The sequence below is a fragment of the Xenopus tropicalis genome, chromosome 3, assembly GCF_000004195.4.
Source record: "Xenopus tropicalis strain Nigerian chromosome 3, UCB_Xtro_10.0, whole genome shotgun sequence".
Classification (NCBI taxonomy): Eukaryota; Metazoa; Chordata; class Amphibia; order Anura; family Pipidae; genus Xenopus; species Xenopus tropicalis.
Window position 1 is genome coordinate 90,293,487 of NC_030679.2, and position 24,662 is coordinate 90,318,148.

Here is a 24,662-nt window from a genome sequence, read left to right on the forward strand (position 1 = left end):
TATTACATATCTACTACTTGTGTGCTGGGTTTACTTGGAAGGGTTGAACTTGATTCATTCTCTCTCTCTCTCTCTCTCTCTCTCTCTCTCTCTCTCTCTCTCTCTCTCTCTCTCTCTCTCTCTCTCTCTCTCTCTCTCTCTCTCTCTCTCTCTCTCTCTCTCTCTCTCTCTCTCTCTCTCTCTCTCTCTCTCTCTCTCTCTCTCTCTCTCTCTCTCTCTCTCTCTCTCTCTCTCTCTCTCTCTCTCTCTCTCTCTCTCTCTCTCTCTCTCTCTCTCTCTATATATATATATATATATATATATATATATATATATATATATATATATAGCAAGAAAAAAGAGCTGCACTCACCAGGACTTGGCAAAAATATAGTAAGTTTATTTAAGCAAAGAGATCCAACGTTTCGAGCACCAACTGTGCTCTTCCTCAGGGAAAAAAACTATATATATATATATATATATATATATATATATATAGCCAGTTTGCCAATCAATTTGTCTATTCAAACTAGCCAATTTATATACCTATATAAAACTTTCAAAGCTTTTGGAGGTCTGAATCAGTCAGACAAACATCAAGGATGTTACTAATGACAAATTGATTGGTGAGCCCAAATGAGACATTCTTTTGGCTGGACTCCAGCGATAAAAGTGTCCCTGAGGAGAGACATACAGAGATGTTGGCCTTACTTCTGTAACATGCTGCATACAGACATGGGGCTTACCGTCTCAACTGGATGAATAACAACTGAAAGGTTTCAGGAGACAATGAGGTGACAGCATACTAAATCTACAATTAATATCATAAATGAGAAAATGGCATGTATAAATGACACTCATATTTGGGAGGCTAACATTTCCCTCTCCAATACTAAGCTATAGACCTATAGTAATGTAATGGCACTCTGCAGCTCCAAGGGCACCTGACTGCCAAGAAACCCAGATGGCTATAGCAGGCTTGGGCAGATGAGGTGAGAGAAGCACCAAACATACAGTAGCACACATAAAACCAAGCTAAGAAGTGCATCCGTTTGAATCACTACTACCAAAACTACAATTATAGTTACTGGGATCTGCAAACATTATTGTATATATATTTTACATTACCTCTGCTGAATCAACTGTAACCAGAACGTGGACTTTATTGCTGTATTTGTTGTAAAATATGTATATTGGTATATATATTAGATGCACAAGTATTCCATTTGTCAATATACTGCAAATCACATTAAAGATATTTGACAAATACACAAGTGTGACTGTACGTTTGTCATGATTATAACACATTACACAGTGTTGAGACATGAAGGCAAAAATTAGCGCTAACCATAGAATATCACTTCCCAAAATATTAGAATGAGTGAACCCTGTGTAGGTGTTTTGTCCAATCAAATAAAAGCTTTCGTACTACTATAACTGTGATCCTATAGATTCTTGCTGAAGTGGCAAATCTGCAGAAGGAAAGTTCCTGCATTTCTTCCCAACAGTATCTATGTTCCTAAATGCTACTTCTCCCTCTTCTCAGGACTAAGAATTCCCTCCACACTGCAGACGTAGCTTCAGACTGTTTATCAGCAACATTTCTGACAGATTATTTATATAAAGGATGAAAAAAAACGTTGAATGTTGGTGCTCCCTCTTTAAAGTAGCGTCTGCTATTTCTCTGCCTATGTATAAACAAAGCAGCATGTTCAATCAGCAGTGACACCACTAGGACTCTACAGAGGAAGGTCATGCTGTTTTGTTTTTTTAAGCAGTTTAGGGTCCATTTTTCTGAAAATGGCTATTCACAAATGGGTAAATCTGACCTGCACACCCTTTGGCCCTCTCTGCTCTTGTTTGCAACACATATACATTACCTATCTCGCATGCCACACAGTCTGTCCATGGCCCCCAATAGCTTGTTACTTTTTATCTCCTCTGCTTCCCATATTCCTCTGATGCTTCTTATATTGCTGTTACATCACTCTGTTCCTTATTCTCTTCTGTTGCATATCTCAGCCTTCCTTCTATTTCAGTCTCCCAGTGTCTGTTTTTCTTGCTCTTATCTTCTTTCTTAAGGTTAACTCAGCCTTCCTCTGTATGTCTTCCCCTTCTTCCCCCCAGCCCTATCTGTTCCTATGACAACTATATATACACATTACTGCCCCTGGCCTTTTGCCAATTTCCAATAGGTAAGTTTAGGATCTATCTTTAAACATGAGCATAAGGCTTGGGGCCAAAAATGGTGCCTTAAACTAAAAGCTGCCAAACCATAAGATATACAAGTATATTCTTTACAGTTATGTTTTATTTTGTGATATACAGTACTGCTATCATATCGTAAGCTTCATATATTACTTAGGCAACTAGGCTATAATTATTTTAGTCCTTAATACTGCCTCTAAAGACCATGCCTTTATTAGTTTATGCCAACCTACCACATATTGCATGATAAATGTATTTAGCTTCTTTAACTGGCCTTGTACACACCTGCAATTTCACTTGGTAGAATTTTGTTGTTGCATCTAAAAATGTAGGTGTGCACAAGCCTTTATTTGGCACTAGGGTACATCCCCTTTCCCTGTTCATGGTACACCATGTGCTGGGGGAGTGTGACTTGTGCAGTAAAATTGGTAGACACTTCCTTCCCATCATATCTGGTTCCAAGTTCATTATTGCATATTTATTATTACTCACTACAATACAACTGTTTTCCAGCCTTGGCAATACCAGCTGTTTGCCCAATGCAGAATAAGAAGGCTGCAGAAATGCCTATAACAAGCTGCATTATTTGTGTTTCTTACTATAGACATAGCAAACAGGCAAATGGGACACTGCAAAGTTGTTTATATGTGTATAAGTGTTAAGTATATTTGTGTATATGTACTAAGTATGTGATATCCAGAGCAATAATGTACCTCTTAACTCCCCACTGTATTACACTATAAAGTAAATAATATGTTGAAAGCATCATGTAGAAATCCATATTTTCTTTAACATAAAAACAAAGATGAACTAGATATAAATATGGGTATAAAATAAGAAAATTAAAAGAATATGAGGTTTTAGAACCACAGAGATTTTCTAATAAATCCCTTAACTTGAAATGATATGACGCAATATTGTAAAAAAAGGCCACATTATCCTCAGCTCTGTCAATATGATTTACTAAAGACATTCAGGGAGGGGCAGATATCCCTGGATAGTTGTATTAGCTGGAGGGCTAATAAATAGCTTGTCCGATATACAATAAACATAGATCCGCATATAGAGTCAAAGCAGGCGGCAGTGAGAGCTTAGCAGTGACTAATGAACGAGGAGATTTGGAGTATTAAAGTGTTCCAGAAAAGCTGTTCACAGAACGCCTGGGAGGTTTCTGCCATCAAGAAACTACAGCAACAGAAAGCAGCTTGTGTTTGAGATCTGCTCTCAGCAGTGCAGCCTTTGTGACACTTGACAACACTTACAACAATAGGGCTGGATCCCTTCATTTAAACCACTGCTGCTTTATTTCTGGAGACAATATTTGTACTACCATGATGTATACTAAAACAGATATTTCCTTGATATGAAGCAATTAAAATAGATTGGATTGACATCGGTAATCTTATAAAAACCTCAGATTATTAAAGTATCTCATTCATGTGGCCCACTAGCCTGCAAACTACTAGTTCAGAACAGAACTATCCAAACAAAGAGCTAGCAAAAAGACAACATTCAGGCTTTAAGCTGTGCAAGGTTGGGTAAAGGTTCTTGCAATGCTTACGGCAGAGCTTTGTAAATATTCAGGTGGTTCAGGGAGCCTTTTTCTGTTTTTATACTTTGATTCCAGTTTCATTCAAAATTCATTTAAAAAACGCGTTAGCCACTAGAATAGGAGTTGAATTGAAGTTGCGATACACAAAAATATCTATACAGAGAAACCTTAATTTTACATACCCTGCTTTTAAGTTTTATGGTCCCACCAATATTTAAGGCATCACGCATTTCCCTGATTTTACATTTTGCTGGATTTTCCACCATTTTATTCTGGTCCCCCAAAAAATGTAAGGGGGGATTCCACTGTAATTTATGAGGAACAAATGCAATCAACCTTTATTCTACAGACTTGTTGTATGCAAGAAGGCTTGCAATCAACCTTTATTCTTCAGGGGAGCACCCCATCTTTATGGCACCAGTGACATTATTAATATGGCTGCCTTTGCAATTAACATTGAGCCATCCACTGATTTCTATTGTTTCTAAGTGATGTTGAAAAAGAACACTGGACAGTTGGCCCTGGAAGGTGAGCATGGGGACAGCATACTTATAGCTATTATTGCCCTGTAAATAGTAAATAATATAACAACACTGCAGGCATTGTACTAGTGCAATGTTATATTCATTAAAACCAGTGACATTTTTATTGATATACAAAATGGCGACTATGGGGGGACGATTTATAATCAAATAAATAATGAATTCTTTAAATAAAGGCATGCTGAACAATTTGTTAATATTTCTATTGGGAAGGGAAAATAATTTTAAGAGACCAATCCCAAACACAGGTCTTTTCTTACCTTCTATAAAGCAGTCAATATCTGAGATGGTACCTTTCCTTATAAAAGAAGTTTGTCAAAAAATTAATCTCCACCTACAGCCTTCCAATACACAGTATAGCAGCTTTAGGGTGTGACCTACTGGCTGGGTTAGTGTGGCAAACCATAAGCAGAAAGGTCACAAATGTTAAGCTTTTTCTATGTTTTTTTTATAGGACATGGATGGAAGAGGTTTTACCACTTGTTATATTTATAAGCTTTGCAAACGCACAAAAATAATACTCAGCTACACATCACACTGATACAAGTCTGTGATGCAAATACTAACTGACTAGCACACAATTACACAATTACTAACTAGCACACAATTTAGAACGAACATTACCATAGACCTGGTACCCTACAGTTTTTTATTTTTTGTTTTATAACTAGCATAATTAATCAAAATTATCCTAATGGCACCTTTTGGCAGGACTTTAAAAAACTAGGGTTCCCACCTTTTTCACTGACTTATACTGGCCTTCGGGTTGGGGACCCAACGTGAAGTCATTTGGGGGTGGGCTACGATGTAATGGGTGGGGAAATAGGTGGGCTGGGTGGGGGGAAAGGTGGATGGGGCTGGTAAATGGGTAGACTGGGAGGAATTATAGGCGGAGCAAAGGTGGACCCAGAGCTCAAAGGGTGATCGGAAGTGGAGAGGGTCAGGAAAAGAGGTATTTATAGGACATTACAAATTTACCGGCAAGTACATTCCTGATAAATTTGTAATACCAGTGCCAGCCCAGTCAAATACCAGCCAGGTGGCAACCCTATGAGGAAATATGGTCAGGCTAGGTTAGCCAATCTGCTATGAATGCTGAACTACTTTCCTGTATCAGGAACAGCAAGTTCAGTTGTCACTGAAGAAACAATACTGTTTAAAAAAAAGTTTTTTTCCTGGCAATATAAAACTCACTGATGTTAAAGCCTGAGGTGGGTAAAGGAGGTACTGATGCAATCCATGTGCCACTATCTAACAGCACAGATATCTAATCATTTGTTTCCTATACAACAAAACTATTTATCACTCTGATGTTGAATATTAATTTAACACACAATCTGAGAAACAAACTAGCAACTCTACTGCCAATACAACTAATTTAAAGGGGAACTACACCCAAACACAACTTAAAGGAGAAGGAAATCACTGAGGGTTGACAAAATGTTAGGAACCCCCAGTGGTTGTAATCGCTTACCTTAGAGCTCGTGCTCCTGTGCCTGAAAATCGCACCAGCCCTGGGTAGCTGTATCACTCTACTTCGTGTCAGCCCCGGAATCATGAAGAAAGAAGACAGAAGGAAGTGCATCACTTGTTCACAGCTACCCTGGGCTGGTGCTATTTTCTCCTAACAGGAGCACCAACCCGGGGTATAAGGTAAGCGATTACAATCACTGCCTAACATTTTGGCATCCGCCAGTGATTGTACCTTTCCTTCTTCTTTATGTTGTGTTTGGGTGGAGCTTCCTTTTAAATGAGTTATATTGGGAGTAGAATTGCTAGATTATTTCTTTGATGTTGAATATTAATTTAACACACGATCTGAGTATTAAATTGTTTCCTTGTACAGTATAGAAAATAAATGACTTAGATATCTTTGCTTATAGCCTTGCTGATTTGGACAATGGCCCATGTATTGCAAAGGAGCCATCAGTACCTCCACTACCTAACCTAACATTGCCCAACATTTTGGCACCCAGTGATTTTACCTTTCCTTCTCCTTTAAGCTTTTTGAAAAGTAAACACAATTTCAAGCAACATTGAAACATATATCAATTAAAAAATTTGCAGCCTTTTCCTGATTTTTAATGTAATATGGTTTGAAATATTTACCTAAGCCTGTCTCCCTGTTCTCCTGCTAATCTGGTTGACTAGTTTGAGACTCAAACAAAATGTAACAGTAGCCAACTGTCCACAGTTGCCTTGAACCTGCATCCTCCAAATTCCCCAGTTCCCTGCACATATGATTCTCCAGTGGGATGTCATATTGGGGAGTTTAGTCGCCCGCAACAAGGGAGATTTGTCGCGGGTGACTAAACTCCCTGGTGTGCCAGAGCCATAACAAAGCTGAATGGGCAGTACGTTGTTTTGTTCTCTCACCTGATTATCAGCATGGTTCACAGTAAAGTATCCAACACACACAATGATTTCACGAAGAAGATCCTCGCAGGTATATTGAGAACAAAACCAAAGAAGGGAACTAATGACATGTCGAAAAGCAAGCGAAAGACCTTCTGCACCAACAACAGACTAAGAAAGAGAAAAGAAAGGTTTTTGCCATTAGCACTGAAGAAATAATAAACTGGGGAGATATAAATAACAATAAAGTGACAGAAATGTACAATGCCATGGAGTTTGTGTAGTCACTTAAGTCCACAGAGTAACCTACAAGGCTTACTTATCAGGTCTAACAAGGAACCTTATAAATAAACCAATGTGAGGAGTGCCTTTTTACTTTACATACTTGTAATAGTCCTGCTCCCCTTTCTCTCTGTATGGTTACCTGGAAAGCCTGTAGATGGAGCATGGCAAAGCTGTTAAGGAACTGCAAGCTGTGAGCTGCCAGTTGGATTGTGTTCTGCTCATAGGTTTCTTTGGTGCTGGAATTATTTGGGTCTGAGGTTGAGTTGTGGAAAAGGGCACAATACAACATGTGCAAAACACCCACAAGATCTGAACTCTGCAGAGCTGCTGACAAACCAGTAGGATCTTGGCAAACTTCAAAAATGTTCCAAGAACTGCAACCAGAAAGAATAACATTATTGAGACGGAAATTCCACAAATTGCAAATATACTACAAGGGAGAATAGAATACTGGATTCTAAAATGGAATCTCTGCCCCAAACTTTTATTTTTGCATAATAAAAGCAAGTTTTCCAGTTACTGTATATTTATTTAAAAAGTCAATGGTTACTAGTAAATGTAACTGCAACAAAAGCAGTGCTTCTCTGGATGCTTATATTCCCTGCTGTTTAACAGACCTGGAAGAGATCTGATAAACTGATAAAACTTTCAAAATAACCTTAAATCCATTACAATGAAAAAGTTGCTGTCAAGGACATTGGCTTTTATTATTCCAAAAAAATAAAATAAAAAGCTCTTTGGAAATCCACTTTTAGGTGCATTTATTCCCAAAGGCAGTTTTCTGCACCCCCGACCAACATCTGGCCTGAAGTTGGGCAGATCTCGACCCGGCAGATTTGACTTCTCCGTTGGACTGGCGGCACCTATGCCCACTGTTTTAATTCTATTGTTTGGCCCTGGGGCCAAATAATCGAATTAGCTCGATATTGCCTACCCGTAGGTGAGTATATCGGAAGAAAATGGGCTTGCTTGGCAACCTCACCAAACGAGTGGATCTTACAATGAATGGCCACCTTAAAGGACACGTAAAGCCTACATTTGCCTACAATGTATATCAGTTGGGCACATCACCACCCCCTCAATGGCATCATTTGTACTGCATATATCCCCTCCGCTTGCCAGCACCATCACATTTTCCTAAAGTAAATAGTAACTTTCACCTGGTGGCCATTTTCCCTCTGATACATAATTGGATACATTTAAATCTGAAAACAGCATACACACACACAGACCCTTATTCAGCATACATTTCATCAAGAATACAGGCTCACACAGGCACAACTGTCTGATAAAAATTCTGCTTTATTTAAGCTGAGCTCAGGAGAGAAAGTTACGAGGAAAAAAACTGAATCAGACAGCTAGAGCTGAGTTTCTATGGGAACCAGCAATGCCATCTCTTCACTGGCTGCTAGACTGGAGGGCGTGTTTAGTAATCTGAGCTTAGAACAACTGAGCATGCCCACAAGCCAGAAATCAAAGCAAATTCCCAAGGGAGTGGGTTACAGGAGGAGAAAGAAATCTAAGTGATTACGGGGATGTTGCAGCCCTACTATTAACCTCTGGACAACCAGTCTGGCAGTTATTGAAAGATTTCAAAGAGGCTATTCACTGATTACATTTTTGTGTCTGGGGTTTACATGTCCTTTAAGCCAACATTACCAGTGATGTTGCCCATAGTAACCAATAAGACCTTTGCTTTTGTTTTCTAACTTGTAGGTAACCGTTCAATTCTAATTGCTTATTGGTTGATATGGGCAACATCACCAGTGATGTTGACTTGCACAGTATAATAAATATGCCCATATGTGTCTTTATACCACCAGAATACATTAATCTGCTTTTTAGTTTTGTAAAAGAAAAAATATTACCGGGGGAGAAATGCTGGGCAGTCTCCAGGGAGTATAATTACTTACCTGATACCCTATATATATATATATATATACAATTTTTCTTTATTTTGCATACTGTTGTGTCTTTGGCATATCAAAATCAAACTCAAACACTCTTTACAAAGCCACTATATATCGATAAAGAATAGTCAGTTGCAATAAAACAGGTCATTCACATAAGTGCAAAGCTATAACACACACTTGATCTTGTGTAAATATCTAGATATCTGTGAACTGTGATATGGTGTGATCATATCTTTGATCTTTATGTTGATGTTGATGAAACTTCAGTGTATTTCGCTGCTCCCCAAGGACAGACCTGGAAATCAATAGCATAATCTAGAAATTAGAATTCCATCACTCGGACCATACCTTCCAATGACAAACATAGACAGCCTACAAAATTCTTTCAACAGGTCTGTAGCTCCTTGCAGGAACAGTGACATTTTTGGACTGTCATCAAGAGGACCTTGCACCGAAAGGAAGCAGCGACACAGCTTATCAATCACTCCAATATTCACAATGTAGCTGTCAGAACAAAACAAAGCTTCAGTCCATAGGTTCTAGGTTTTCTATGACATGGGCATTACCACCCCAGTAAAATATGCCATCCGAAGTATCAAAACCTAGGTAAATGTTATATTATATTGTTCACGCTCCTCACACTGCTTGAAGTTAACACATAGGGTCATATATTAAGGCTGGGAATTATTATTAAAGCTCATACATACATAAATGTACACACATACACACTATCCTATGCATTCTCACACTTCTAGATACCTGATGATATCTTGAATCCTACTGTTAAAAGCATCTGGTGCAGAAGATTTTGTCTTTGCTTCCTGTTTTGTTTTGCCGGTATCAAGCTGTACATTTCCTGCTAAAGCACTGGATGTTACGCATGTGAATATCTTAGAGCAAAGTTGGAGAAGTCCAGTGCTGAAACCATCAAAAACCTGCTTGTTGACTGCTCTTCCAGAGATGGCTTTGTCTTCATCAGGTATAAACAACTATTGAGCAGAAAAACATGACGTGTAAATATCTATAGCTTAGCAGTGTTATGGGTGTTCGGAAATGGAATTTTGCAAAGCAATTCTGATCAGTATAAAAGAATTACTCCTTGCACATGATCTAGATCAGGGCTGTCCACCTGGGGACCAGAGAGTCGGATGTGGCCCTCCAAAGGATTTTCATAGTGAGCATTAGCAAGACAAGCAACATACAGTTTCATTAACCCAAAGGCTATGGGGGCAGAGTGTTGTATGGGGTTCTTTTTCAATATGCCAAGCTTCAAAAACGAACTTCCCATTCGCATACAGATGGTTAAAATACAGTAGTAAAACTTTGTTATCGGAGCTCCACCTCATCCTAGGATATATTTCTACAACAATATTGTCTGCGGCTATAGCCTAAGGGAAAGTTTAGGTAAAAACAAGAGATTTAAAACATCCGCATCAGAGAAGGAATCAGCTCATCAGAAACAAAAATCCCTGCAGTAAAGGAGTTTCTAAGAACTAAACACACCGAATGTCATTTAGCAGAAATATTTCTTGAACTCTCTGTGTGGGTGACACATAGGTCAGAGCGAACGTTTCCGTCGGTACAGAATACAGCATACCATCCCCAACATGTTACTACAGCACCTTGATTTACAGGGAATAAGATAGTGCTGCTTCATATATATAATATATATAATATATAGCGATGAACACACACAGTTAGCTAAGGCCATATTAAAAATATAGCAAGATTAACAGACCACAACAGTACATTTGCCCCATTTCTATAGCACTGAGAAACACAACTTTTGTTTTGCGATTGTTTTATATGTCCATGGGCTGTATGTGATATTCTGCCTACATGCATAATGTCTGTCCAGAGTGGTCAGATATGACATGACTGCCATGATGTGCTAATGTAAGCAATGTTGCCACTTGGGGTTAAGGGTTAATCATGCAATGGGGAAAGACAGAGGTACATGCTACTGAGAATCTACAGACTGGATAGGTGTTGCCTTAGGAGGATAATTTTCTTAAAGTAAACTAAGCATGTTGCTGGGCACTGAGAAGGTTAGCTGAGGCAATGATGGGAGTATAGTGGCACTTCAGTTTTGGGATGAATTTTGCTACAGGGTCTGACAGAGAGGGTACGTTTTGGCAGGGGAATATACCAGACAGGCAGGTTAATGTGCCAGAGGTAAGGTTAATTTGTCTGCAGGAAAATGTACCTGTGCTCCATAGCTGCCTGCATTATGGGCATTCGTGGAGCACAGGTTCTTAAAGGGGTAGTTAACTTTTAGTTTGATGTATAGAATAATAATCTCAGACAATATGCAACTGGTTTTCATTTTTTATCATCTGTGGTTTCTGAGTTATTTAGCTTTTTATTTAGTAGCTCTTCCGTTTGCAGTTTTAGCAGCTTTGTGGTTTCTAGGGTAAAAATTACCCTAGCAACCAAGCAGTGGTTTAAATGAGAGCCTGCAATATGAATAGGAGATGGTCCAAATAGAAAGACGGGTAACAAAAAGGTGCAATAACAATAAAATGATTTGATTTGTATGATGGGGTCAGTGACCCCCATTTAAAAGCTGGAAAGAGTCAGAAGTAGAAGGCAAATAATCTGAAAACTATTAAAAAGAAAAATGAAGGCCATATGAAAAGTAAGAATTAGCCATTTTATACTAAATTTAACTTAAAGATGAACCACCCCTTTAACTTGTGTTGGTGCTAAAATATGAAATGCAAATAAAAATGTAATAAAATACAGCTTACCTGTGACTGGCTGTCACTCTAGTGAATATAAGTGAGTTGCACAGAAGGTAAAACTTTGTGCATATAAAATCTATAATCTTAACATTCTCCTCCATTAACTGTAGGAAAGTATGTTTGTAATTTGGCTATGGCTAGCAAGCCTAATATGGAAGCAATTCCTATCTACCAAAGAACTTTAGAATACACTATAGAATATATAAGTTACTAAAAAATCTAAAAGCACAGTGTTGCAATATATCTACTGAATCTCAGGGTTGGCCAAACAGCCCCTCTTGGTCGCTGCCTCCCCTTTGAGATTCTTAGTCCACAGTTCTGATCAGCATTTCCCCTTAATTTTGGAAAACGTGACTAAATATGAAAGTGGATGGATGGAGATTGCCAAATACATAGCAATTTAATGTACTGTACTATACAGTGTACTCATAACAATAAATGTTTTACAGAGCACTTCAAAACAAGCAAAGCCATTAAAGGTCCCCAAACAATCCAACTTCTGCCGTACTCAAACAACATTATGTAAATTATTCAGGCAACATACATAACTTTTCAATTAATAACTGACTTGGCTCAGGGACAGGTTTACACACCAGGTTTTTGGATGAATGTGGCTAGTGAATTTCTTAAGATGATGGCATTGTGATAAATTAGCAATGAAACATGAAATGAAATATTCAGAAGGGTATGGAAATGGCACCAGCCAAGCAAGTGCTTTTCAATCAACATGTTGCCATGGTTTTGTGATGTTGTTAATAAGGTTTAAGGCTTATTAAAGGGTTATTTTGTGGGAAAAAGCTGTGTCTCGCGGTGGTCAGTTCTCTTTAGCTTTGCTATAAGCTCCTGATCTCTCTACAATCTCATTAAACACTGGAATCAAACTATAAGCTTTTTACTCCTGTTGTGAAGATGCCCCCAAAAAGAAAATTATATCTAAAGGCCTTCGCAAAGGCAACGTTTTGGGCTTCAATCCAGCCCTTCATCAATCCTACAAGAAGCTATTTCACTTTGTAGCACATCTCAACTGATTCTACTCTTTAAAATATGAATGTTGACCATTCTTCACTGATAGGGCTGCTTTTGTAAGTAATTGTTACTTGAAGTTCCTAAACCTGACTGGTTTGCCAGCATGACTGTCCCTTCTCAGCCTGTCAGTTATAGTTTCTAATGCTAACGGACTCCTGCTGCACAAATATGGCAGCCCGATCACAGGGGAACGTGAGGGATCAGATAAGTAATATGAAATAATCAAGCAAATACTTTTGAGGCAAAATTATAAATGGCATGCAAACACAATTTTATGATACATTTAATTTCTGATGTCAGTATCTCTTTAACACATACTGGGCAGTTCCTCCATTGGTGAAATGCCTCTTGTTTGTAAGCAAAAGCCTTTTTGGCCATTTTCACCTACCGTGAGTTGTTGCATCAGGAGCTCCAGAAGAAATGTGATTTTACTACTCAGAAGAACATACATGCAGTTTTCTTGGCAGTTGTTGCATGTCAATGAGTAAATATTTACAGCACTGCAGAGAGTTCTGCAAAATAGAAATCATAGTTCAGGTGTAAACAGGGACCTCCAAAGCTTGATATTAATGGTTAAAGACACACAAATGATCAGTCACAACAACACAAAGTCAATACAAAGCAGTGCTTCTAAAACTTTATGGCTAGTGTATCACATAGTTTAATGGGGCAATACCCCCTTTTCCAACCTGAGTTCAATGAAAAGGGCTTGTATTATTTTACTTAAATGAATACTGTCATGGGAAAACTTTTTTTTTTCAAAACACAGTTAATAGAGCTTTCTCCAGCAGAACCCTGCATTGAAATCAGTTTTTTAAAAAATAGATTTTTTTTTTTTAATTTAATGTTGAATTTTCACATTTCCATATTCTTCATTTCCCAGGGTGCCACAGCCATGTGATCTGTGCTTTGATATACTTACGTCACACTTTACTGCTGAGCTGCAAGTTGGAGTGATATTACCCCCCTCCCAGCAGCCGATCAGCAGAACAATGGGAAAGAAGCAAGATAGCAGCTCCCAGTAGATATCAGAAAGCACTCAATAGTAAGAAATCCAAGTCCGGCTTAGGACTCCTCCAGTTACATGGGAGTAGGAGAAACAATAGGTTACCTGAAAGCAGTTCTACTGTGTAGGGCTGGCTCCTTCTGAAAGCTCAGACTCAGGCACAATGCACTGAGATGGCGCCTACACACCAATATTACAAATACATTTGTTGGTTCAAGAATAAAATTTTAAATGGTAGAGTGAATTATTTGCTATGTAAACAGTGTAATCATGACAGAATCCCTTAAGAAATATCTGTCCTTTTTGCTATTTCTTGCACTACACACTGAAAAGAGTAAACCTGAAATACTTTTATTTTAGTTGGGAGCAGTAGTAAATAAAGTGCCATTCCACTGATAAACCCCCTGTATAAAGCTGGCCATACACGCACCAATATTATCGTACAAGACCTTGTTTCATATGATGTTCATTGCATGTATGGAGACTCGAAGAAGCGACGGATATCCCAGAAGGCTACGTCAATCGGGCAGGTTAAAAGATTTTGATTGGGCGCCATTTAAGGCACCCAAGCAAAATCTACGTTCAGGGCGGAATCACCAGATGGAGGTAGAATTTCTATTGTTTCTACCTCCATATCCGACGATTCTGCCCTAAACATCAGTGGAGAGTGGGAACGATCTTTCGTGCGACCAATGGTCGCATGAAAGATCAGAATTGCTACGTGTATGGCCACCTTAAGAAATGCCTCCTTATCTGTAAATTGAGACACAAGCTGAAGACTTGGGGATCGTTTATACAGAGATCATTATACTTTTTTAAACAATTAAACACCTCCTTATTTGTAACTTGAAACAGACTGCTGCTGGAGGAAAGGAGGGGATTGTTAATACAGAGCTCATTATACCTTTTTAAACAAAGGAACAACTCCTTGTCTGTAACTTGAGACAGACTGCAGCAGGGGGATGGGAGGGGCTTATTTATATTTTTTTATACAGAAGTAGGGAGGGGGATGTATTAATGGTAAAACCAAAATAAATTCTTAGTTTTGTATAATAAAAACTAAAAAAATGTTTAGCCAAGCCCTAGGCATCTCAACATGCCACAATCATTTATGTAGATGGAAATCTTACTATATTAATATTTATATAGAGCACTGGATGTATAAAACAAGAAAAAGAATTTCTTTTTACTTTGGTGGAATGCGAGATGATGAACTGTTGGTGCCCACAGCTGCTGTTGTCTGCAGAATTTGTTCTAGAACTGATAGTCCACCTGCTGCCCGAAATGAGATCTGATCCGAAAGGTTCTGTATAAAACAAAGGACAAAAAAGAAGCAAGAAATTTATCCATGATCTACAAAATACCAGCCTCTGTGAGCAAAGAGATGTGATCAGGTGAGAGAGAGTTTGAAAAGCACAAAGCAATGAGGCTGACAAACAAATATCAGTAAGATAACCCAGCTGCAAAGGTGATTCAATCAAGTCTAAGTATGAGCTAGTGAAAGTTGATTTGAGGTGAAATGTAATCTAATTTCTGCAGAATATTATCTAAATTGTTATGATCTCCTTAGCATTAAATGGGGAAATAGAAAATGTGGAGGGCAAACTGCATTAATGGGACAATAAATATAGGCCACTTGGATGTGCAGACATTTCACAGATCAAGGGCATGGTAAAACATTTTGCAATTCCGATTATTTTCTATGAGTACATTTAAAGGCACAGGGGTAGAACTGTCAAAGATGCAATTGGAAATCTCTTCAATGCATATGGAAGTGTTGAAATCGATCAATCATCCTTCTGATTTTATCACATCAATAGGAAAACGTGATTGTTTTGAGAAAAAAAAATGTTTTTTTTTTTTCATATTTTCTGAGCCTCCCAGGGAACTGACCTTTTAAACTCTCAAATGATACAGTGGATTGAGGCATCAAACACCACAGTAAGTGTGAGGAATGTTACCCAATGTTACCTTATCTTGAATTTTTTCCCACAGTGGATTTAATCAGTACTGATAAAATTTTGATATTCATGAAATACCCTTTCCTTGAAACACTTTTGGGAAGATGTATTGATAATCACTAAAATTAATTTGATCTATACATCAGTGCTGTCCAATTGGCGGCCCGCAACCCCCTCTGTGTGGCCCCCCACCTGTCTGGCTGCTTTAAATGGTATCAGTACAGAGATTAATTTGCCCCTTGCATTGTTCGCACCTCAGATTCAGGCTGTAATTCCCCTGTATAGTTTAAACATGTAATCCCCTGTACTGTCCACACTTTTTAATCTCTGCATTGTTCATCCACTGCATTTTTAGCGGCCCTCCACTATGTATGCTAGAGAAATTCCAGCCCTCGGCACCACAGAAGTTGGACAGCACTGCTATACATAATTAATCCAATGAATGGATTGATAGCTATGGCAATATCAACCAATAATAAATTGGCACACGGTGCAATTCCACACATTTTCCCTAAAGCAATTTCCAGTTTGGTGTGAGGAAAAGACACTTTGGGGCACATTTACTTACTCACGAACGGGCCGAATGCGTCCGATTGCGTTTTTTCGTAATGATCGGTATTTGGCGATTTTTCGGGAAAACTGTTGCAACTTTTTAGTTGCCATTCCGAATGTTGCGCAAAATCTGGCGATTTTTTCATAGCGTTACTACTTGCGCGAAAAGGCGTGACTTTTTCGTAGCCTTCGCGCCGAGTACGAAAGATTCGGATTCATTCAAGCTTCAGTATGGTGACTTTTCTTGGGCCAGGTTGGAGCTGCAGAGTGCCATTGAGTCCTATGGGAGGCTTCCAAAATCATGCAAAGTCTGAAAGTTTCGCCCGCCGCTTACGAGCGCTCATTATGAAAAAGTCGCGACAAGATACGAGCGCATCGTAATGGCTATGAAAAACTTGCGTTTTTTCGTGCAAATCGTATTGGTAACGAAAAAGTTGCGACAATTTCCGAAAAGTCGTAAAGGCGCCGAAAAAAATCGCAAAAAATACGAAAAAGTCGTAAAATGTTTGTTTTCCAATCGGAATTTTTCCAATTCGGATTCGGATTCGTGGGTTAGTAAATGTGCCCCTTTGACTTGCTTCCCATGAGTTTGTGGGTTTGGTGATAATTTGCCTTGATTTGTAACTGATGACTGCCACATTTCTGACTGACCATCACCTGACAAGTCCATGCAATGGCCAATGAAATGAATAAAGAGTGATTACAGCTGATTGATTACAACAAGATTGTCCTGCCAAGCTGAAAATCCATTGGTGACCAAATGTCCAGTATCCCCCCATGTACTACTGCCCTTATGCCACAATTAAACATGGCACACCATCCACTTCTCTCTGTCTGCCTCAATAGGTAGAAAGCAAATTATATAGGCTTGTAAATTATAGCAACCAATTAGATGCTTGTTTTTTTAAAATTCTATCTGCTAATTATTTGGGCTTTACTTGCTCCTTGAACGCATTTTGCAAAATGAGCTCATTAAACTGAAACCACAGCAGGGCCGAACGCACCCCAAAGTGCAGGTGCTCCAGACTTGTGCCTAGACTTGGGAATAAAACATGGAAATTTGCACCTGAACTGACTCTACCCTCTATTTTGGTAGGGTGTTAGTACTCTGGCTTTGAACGTAAAAGCTGTACAGTATATGTAAGCTGGTAAACAGCTTATCTGCCTAGCAGATGGTTAGGATAAAATGTGTTTAGTTAGAGACTAGGTGCATTTTTCTTTATTCTGCATTTAACAGTAATAAATCCTGGTCTTTTTATGAATTTGTGCCTCTTTATTACCGAGAGATCTCACTGCAAGCTGAATATTTACCATGCCAATGTTCCTTGCATTGGTGCTTGGTTCACTCCAGCTGCACTGCTGATGTTTACTGCAGTACCCAGAGACATTGAATATCTATTATAGTATTGCTTGTCAAAGATTTTTAGTTTAAGTCCCCTTAAAGGTCCAACCTTTGTGAACTCTTTTTGTGTGAGAAAGAAAGGTTTAATCATATAAATTGTATAACATATAAACTGGGTTTTTATAGGTACCTCTCTCCAGTTCTATTCTCTGAGGCATCCTATCCTCAGAAAAATAGCATGTAATGGAGTAGCACAACACTTTGTTCTACTTTTCTTTTCGTTTTTTTACATGACTTCCCTTGTGTTATAGATGTGGAAACACCACATTTTCAAATGTTTGCATTATCTTCAATGGGATAATACAAGTATTTAAACACTAACAATACTTATGTCTCCTGTCCTGAATAGCAGTGTCTGGACTGACTGGGCTATAACTGTTTTTTTTTTTTTTTTTTTTTTTTTACACCCATCCGTTTTGTGACTTCATGAGTGGGGAACAAAATGCTCTATTTTTGCATACAGCTGTGGTACATGGGAATGTTAACAGCACAAGGCCAGCAAACCCTAACCAGTAGCTCATGAGGAATATCCAATAAAACTCCAATATAACTTTTTTTCATGCTTGTGTGGCTCACTTTGAGTGTGGCTTAAGAGTAAAAAAAAAAAAAAGTTTGGGGCAATACACCAATACAAGAAAGTGTCTATTTTTGTCCCAGTGTAAGCCCTTATTTTAATGGGAACCAAGATACTCAAAAAAGCAGCAAGAATTACTAGCTTCTTATTGGCTTACACTGAACCTGTACACCCCCATAAGAGTGAATGCCCTGAACAGCATCAAATAGCGCATAATTTATTCTTGGCAAAAAGGAAGTCTGTGAATTCAGTCTCCTCAAATTACTAAGTACATCCAAGCCTATTATTGTGCCAGTAAAACTTTATGTATTCATATTGGAATACACTGTCAGCTGTAACATAAAATATTATAAGACATATTATCATTTCATATACTTTTTAAGAAGAATCCAATCCTCGTAATTCCCTGCCCATGTTTGCTGCTATAATATTACTCAAGGATGTCATTTTTATTATGGGATTCTTCACCCCAATATGTTTCATCAGCTCTGTGTTAAGGTTTAAATCAATCTGTCTCATTTCGCAGTAATAGGATCATGGTGAAGTAACACAGTGGTCACCTCATAGCTGCACAATAAAGCGTCACAGGAAAGCGTTATTTTATTACGGACCGGCAAAGCTGTAGAAATTTAATTAGATGCCAGGTACAGATGCATGGTACCCTGTGAAACTGCCACATTCCTCTAACAATCTTAACCTTTCCTTTACTATACAGACATTAAACACTATTCTAGCATCTTGTTCAGTAATAATCCTGGCTTAAAGACTAGAAGTAGACTGGAAGTAAAGATATATATTGGTATTTTAATCATGGGTCTATTTTCACTTTGCACCCATGTCAGAACCATGATAATTGGCCATGAAAGACATTGTTTCTCATTTGTGTCAACTAAAAGTAATCCATGGAAGTTGTTTTAACTGTTACTTTTTGCAACTGCCCCTTTGTACCAGTGTGCTAAGCGAGGTAACATTTATTGCTATAGGAGGCTAAACGCTCAAGAAACACCACTGTTCTCAGTGGAAGGACAAGGATCCCTAAAATAACAAATCCCAACCAACGTTCCCTCCTTAGCTCTGTGGTAATGCACACAAATTTCGAGGCCAGCACACACAACAAATTTTGGTATACACAAAGAATATTGTGTGAGAAAACAAAGTGTTACATTTATTCTAGGGATGCACCGAATCCAGGATTTGGCCTTTTTTGGCAGGGTTCGGATTCGGCCGAATCCATGGTCCTGGCCAAACAGAATCCTAACCCGAAAAACTGGGTTTGGTGCATCTCTAATTTATTCTGACCTGAACATACAGTTTTTAAAAACAGACACAAAAGTTTAAAATGTGCACACAAACAAATATTTTTGCACCCATATCCAAGAGGGAATTAGAGGCAACACTGGCCCGAAAACAAGAAATAAGTCATGTTGGATTAGTGATTTAAACAAGTAAAAAAACAAATCAATCCTTGGGATGCAAAACATTTTAGTATAGACAAATGAACCCTTAAATAAGGTTAGTTTCGGTTCCTATTTCCCTTCCTATGTGTGGTTAAATCAGTGGCGAAAAGTTTGGGGGGGACAGACTTTTCCAGAAATTGTAAGCCCTATTCTTGTCTCTAATTACCGTTTTGTAGTTTCCACAGTAGAACACTAAACATGTCTCTGTTTGCACAAAGGGGCTGCGAGGTGAATGAATGTAGTGTGAGGTTTTAAATTGAATGTCCCTCATGCTGGATCTAACCCCGCAGGCAGAGATGCATTTAGATACCACGGAGTTGAAGGGAAGGAAGGGCAGTAGTTAGAGATGCAGGCAGGGGCAAACAGATAATGATAAAACAAGCAATAATGGCACATGGCAAGTAAAAGGCAAAAAGCTGCTTGACCAAGGGGACAGAAACACAGCCCTGCATCCAGCCTGAATCTGACTAGTTCTGGCAGGTCCTATGGTCTTATAACAAACTAAAAAAAAAAAGGAATACGGGGGAAATGTTTCTAATATTTGATTGTGTAATGAAGTCAAATAATTATTATTATAGATTTAGTGCACCCCAGTCCTCTATAATATCTCACTAAAATGTGCAGGTCTGTGATAATTCCGGTTTTGCTATTATTTTTTTTAAAAGGTAAATTTTTATTAACAACAGACAGACAGTTGTGCCAAACATTAGTAGTGTACATTTCCCAATAGTACAAATTGGTTATACAGAGCTGCAAGACATACTACATAAATATACAATTTCGCTTTGCTTATAAGACTTGTTGTACAGAGTTAGTCTAACCCTGCCTCAATCCACGGGTTCCAGATCAGGTCGAACTTAGCCTGTGTTCCCCTTGCTTCTGAGGTAAGTTTAATTAGAGGAATTGCTTGGTTTACCAACTGTTTCCATGTTTGTATGGACGGTGGCCGTGCTCCCATCCAGTGCATGGCGATGTTTTTCCTAGCGTAAAAAAGGAGGGTTCGGTACCGATTTCTGGCGTAACTGCTTGGAATAATGTCTTCCAGTATTCCGAAAAGGCATATAGAGGGAGAGGTGACGAGGGGAAAGTCCAGGTTATCAGCTAGATTTTTTAGGATTTTATACCAGTACCTGGCGATGTGAGGGGTCTGGTTTCCTCCCCATTTTGTATAGCCTGTACCGCGTAATATATAGCTGGTGCATAATTTTGTATTGTACCAGGCGATCTCTGGTTGATATTAAATAATTGTAACAGTTATCTGTTGCCTCCTCCCAGACCTCAGAGGTCAGTTGTGGAATGTCAGTGAGCCATCGGGTTCTGGCTGTTTCAAATGGCCTGGGTTTGGTAGACAGTAGAATACTGTAAATATGTGACACTAATTTAGGAGCCTCAGGCTTATGGAGGATATGTTCTATGTCGAGTGATGTTATTTCTGGGCTTAGTGTAGCAAACTGGGCATTGAAAGCATGCCTGAGTTGCAAGTATCTAAAAAATTGTGGTTTTGGGGGCTGACATTTTGAGGATAGTTGTTCGTATGTGGGGAAGGTGGAATTTATCAACAGGTCCCTGAGGTATTTAAGATTTTGGGTTGGCCATAGTATAAATTCTTCGGTTTTGCTATTATTAATGAATGGCCATAATGCTGAGTAAATATTTAATGTAGATTACATGCAAGTTATATTTACAAGTGGTGAAATGTTGACGTTTTTTCTTACTTGGTTTATCACTGTTTTAACACAAAAAATAATTTCATTATGAGCTAAGTGCTTGCAAACATCTGCATGAGAAATAAGGTGGTGGTGGAGGGAGCCCAACCATGCACAAGCGCTTTTGCCCCCAAATAAATGATATTCATCTCATCTGATAGAGTGCTGTGACAGATTTTGCTTTAACAGAAGAATTCAGCATACCTACTGCATTTAAAATCGTATTCACTTGCATGTGGGTTTTACAGAAAAAAATGGTACAGGTTTTAATTTATTGTGGTTGCATGCATTTCTACTCAACTTTCTGCAGTTATGTAATATGAGAAAATTCCCTTCAATTTGTAACCTGTCTCCAAATATTCCGTGTGCCAAAGTCCATGCACCCGTCAAAAATGAACAAAAATAATACAGGAAATATGAAAGCCAAAGAAATTGTTGAACTGCTTTGTAAACTAAAGGTTTGATTCATCAGAACACGAACAAAAACTGAAAGGAATTTTATGACAAAGAGGGCCTTTGAGAATTATGCGTTTGTGTGTTAACAAATAGCACCCCAAGCACTTTTTTAATACATCCATGTATAAATAAAACCACATATGGAGTTACTCATCCCTCTTACTTTCTCCCTGGGATGTATACATAACCTTTGTTCCCTCCCAAATATGGTGGAAGACATTATTAATGCTTTATGTAGCTTGATACATTGGAGAACATTGTTCCACTTTCTTATGGTGCCACATTATGGTGACACAAAATTCTTCTGCGTGACAACTACAACTAACAAAGCTAAGTGTAATGAAATTTACGTTCTTTTTTTTGTAATAATTTTGCATGCTAAGGGGAAATATTATCAGTCTTTTTTTCCCGCAATAAGAATTTTTTTGCTCCAAAAATCAGATTTTTTTAATAAAAAAAGTGAATATTTTCACATTTAATATTTGCATAAAGTACATAAAACCCAAATGTAAAAATATATCATCTGAAAGCTTGCAAGGTTCAATGGGAGCTGTTCTAGGCATTTTTTTTTTTTTTTTGCAGCCATTTTACTTCAAGGTATTTCATTTTTTGGGGAGCAATTGGTAAATGTTTCGTAAACCTCTAAAACTACACAAATTCAAATTTTGAAAATTGGCCTTTATGGTCAATAACTGAATGCTCAAATACATAAACAGACACTTACAACTTTAATTCTTAAAGAGACATGGTCATTACTGTTAAGTTTTACCTGGAATAAATAAAACTATATTCATTTGTAAAGAGACATAATTGTAAAAAATATGTGACAAGTTGTGACCTCTAGAACCTTAGGGTTCTGTACTCGCTTTCAACTAGCATCTAAAAAGCAGTTCAGCAGTACAGAAATTTCACTACGTATAGGTGGCAGTGACAGCTCTGATCTAGTGTTACGTCGCACAACAACCCACGCTACCCCAACATAACTTTATGTAATCAGATAAAATTGGGCAACATTATGCCTTTTATACATGCACCAGTCTTACATCACTAACAATGAAAGGAACAATGCACTCCCACCACTATGACAAGGACGCAAATTTATTAAATTCGAATTTGTGTATTTTTAAATTTAAGCTTGATTTCTCAAAAATCTTGATTGCTATCTTATTCACTGTAAAAACCCGAACTGCAAAATAATCACATAAAACAAGAGAAAAAAAACCTCAAATCAATCAATCACACAACTGCATTCAGTTCACCAAATAAAATAACTTGAAAGTTGATATAAAAAAATCCACATGTGCTTAAGTTTTTCAGATTAGTTTGAATAATATAACAGAAAATGAAACTTTAAAAAAAAAAAAAAAAGCAAATTCACTATATTTGCCACAATTTTCTTGAATTGCAGAATAATTGCAAACTTGAACATTAATAAATATTTTCCTTGGTGGCTTGAGAATTCAATAAATGCATGAAGTTCTAAACGCATCACAAATATTAGGTTTAATGATGGCTATACTTCCAACTAAAAATGATAAAAGAAGCCTTTGAATCCATCAGGGATGACCCATTGCATGCTGCTGCCCTACAGGGCAATTAGTACCGGGTAACCTATCTCCCCATGGGACATTAGCTTAAGGCTCCTATGTAACTACAAAGTGGCGTAACAATTTACTCATTCACAGTCACCAGGGTGGGAGGCACAGATTTCTACAATGTGATTTAAATCAATTACAATGAAAAGCAAACAAAACAACTGATTGCAAAAGAATATATTGTTTTAAGTTAGTATTTACAGCCTACATCTACGTGGATAGGTCAGCTGCATCTCTGGACCCTGCAATTTTAACTCATTCCTCTTTGCACAACTGCTCTGTCAGGTTGCAAGGGAATTGTCCAGCTACACGTACGATCTGGACTCTGACTCAGCCATTCAAGGACATTAATATTGTTTTCAAGCCATTTTATGTGTAATTTGAAGGTGGCCATACAAGTTGTGGTCCACTCGGTTGATCTTTGCCCGATATGCTTAAGGTGGGTTATATTGGGCTAATTTGATCGTTTAGCCCTAGGGTCAAACGACTGAATTTATACAGTGGGCATATGCGCCGTCAGTCGAAGACAGCAAGGAGCCAATGCAGTTCTCAATCTGATGGAAAAATCAAACCTGCCTGATCGAGATCTGGTCAATATTAGTCCAGATGTTGGTCGGGTAGGCCTGTCAGGGGTGCTCATACATGGGCAGATAAGCTGCTGAATTGGTCTGAAGGACCCAAATTGGCAGCTGAAATATGCTGGTGCATGGCCACCTTTAATTATATGCTTGGGCTCATTGTCTTGCTGGAAGACTAATTTTCTTTTGAAGATAACATCAGGATTTCACTGTATTCATTCTACCCTCATAAGCCTTCCAGGGCCTGCTGCAGAGAGGCATTGTGATGGTGTGTTTCTAATGATGTGTAGTGTACTATGTAGTGTGTAATATGTGTAGTGTTTAGCTTAGGCCAAACACAACGTTTAGACTAATGGCAAAAAAGCTCAATTCTGGTCTCATAGGACCACAGAAACCTTCTACGAGTCAATTTCAGAATCTCTCATGTGGATTTTGTTGAGATGTCATGTGAGTTTTAGTTAACAGTGGCTTTTTTATACAAACAAGTAAAACTTGTAATGCCTTCAGGTCTCTTGGTGATCCCTCCTCACTATCTCCTTTTTGAACAATCACTTTATTTTGATGGACGGTCTGTTCTTTGCAGATTTACAGCTCTGTCATACTCTTTCAATTTCTTAATGATTAATTTAACTGTACTCCAAGGGATACTGACTTGTGCTTTTCAATCACCTTTTCATGAAGTTGTTTGTAGTGTTCTTTTGTTTTCACTGTGTATGTTATGCCATTATAAGGACTCACCAGAAATTGGACCTTGCAGATACACATATATAT

General features: G+C 38.2%; 1 protein-coding gene across 2 annotated transcripts in view; it reads right to left on the reverse strand.

Annotated features, from left to right (window-relative positions):
- The window catches only part of scaper (S-phase cyclin A-associated protein in the ER), a 157,332-nt gene that overhangs the window by 18,567 nt on the left and 114,103 nt on the right, over positions 1-24,662 (reverse strand). For both annotated transcript variants that reach the window (XM_004915978.4, XM_012966882.3), the window contains exons 23-28: positions 14,801-14,916; positions 12,993-13,116; positions 9,594-9,823; positions 9,183-9,338; positions 7,061-7,295; positions 6,658-6,807 (exon numbers count right to left, since the gene is read on the reverse strand). In XM_004915978.4, the coding sequence (XP_004916035.1) occupies positions 6,658-6,807; positions 7,061-7,295; positions 9,183-9,338; positions 9,594-9,823; positions 12,993-13,116; positions 14,801-14,916 (1,011 nt within the window). The remainder of the gene's footprint in view (positions 1-6,657; positions 6,808-7,060; positions 7,296-9,182; positions 9,339-9,593; positions 9,824-12,992; positions 13,117-14,800; positions 14,917-24,662) is intronic.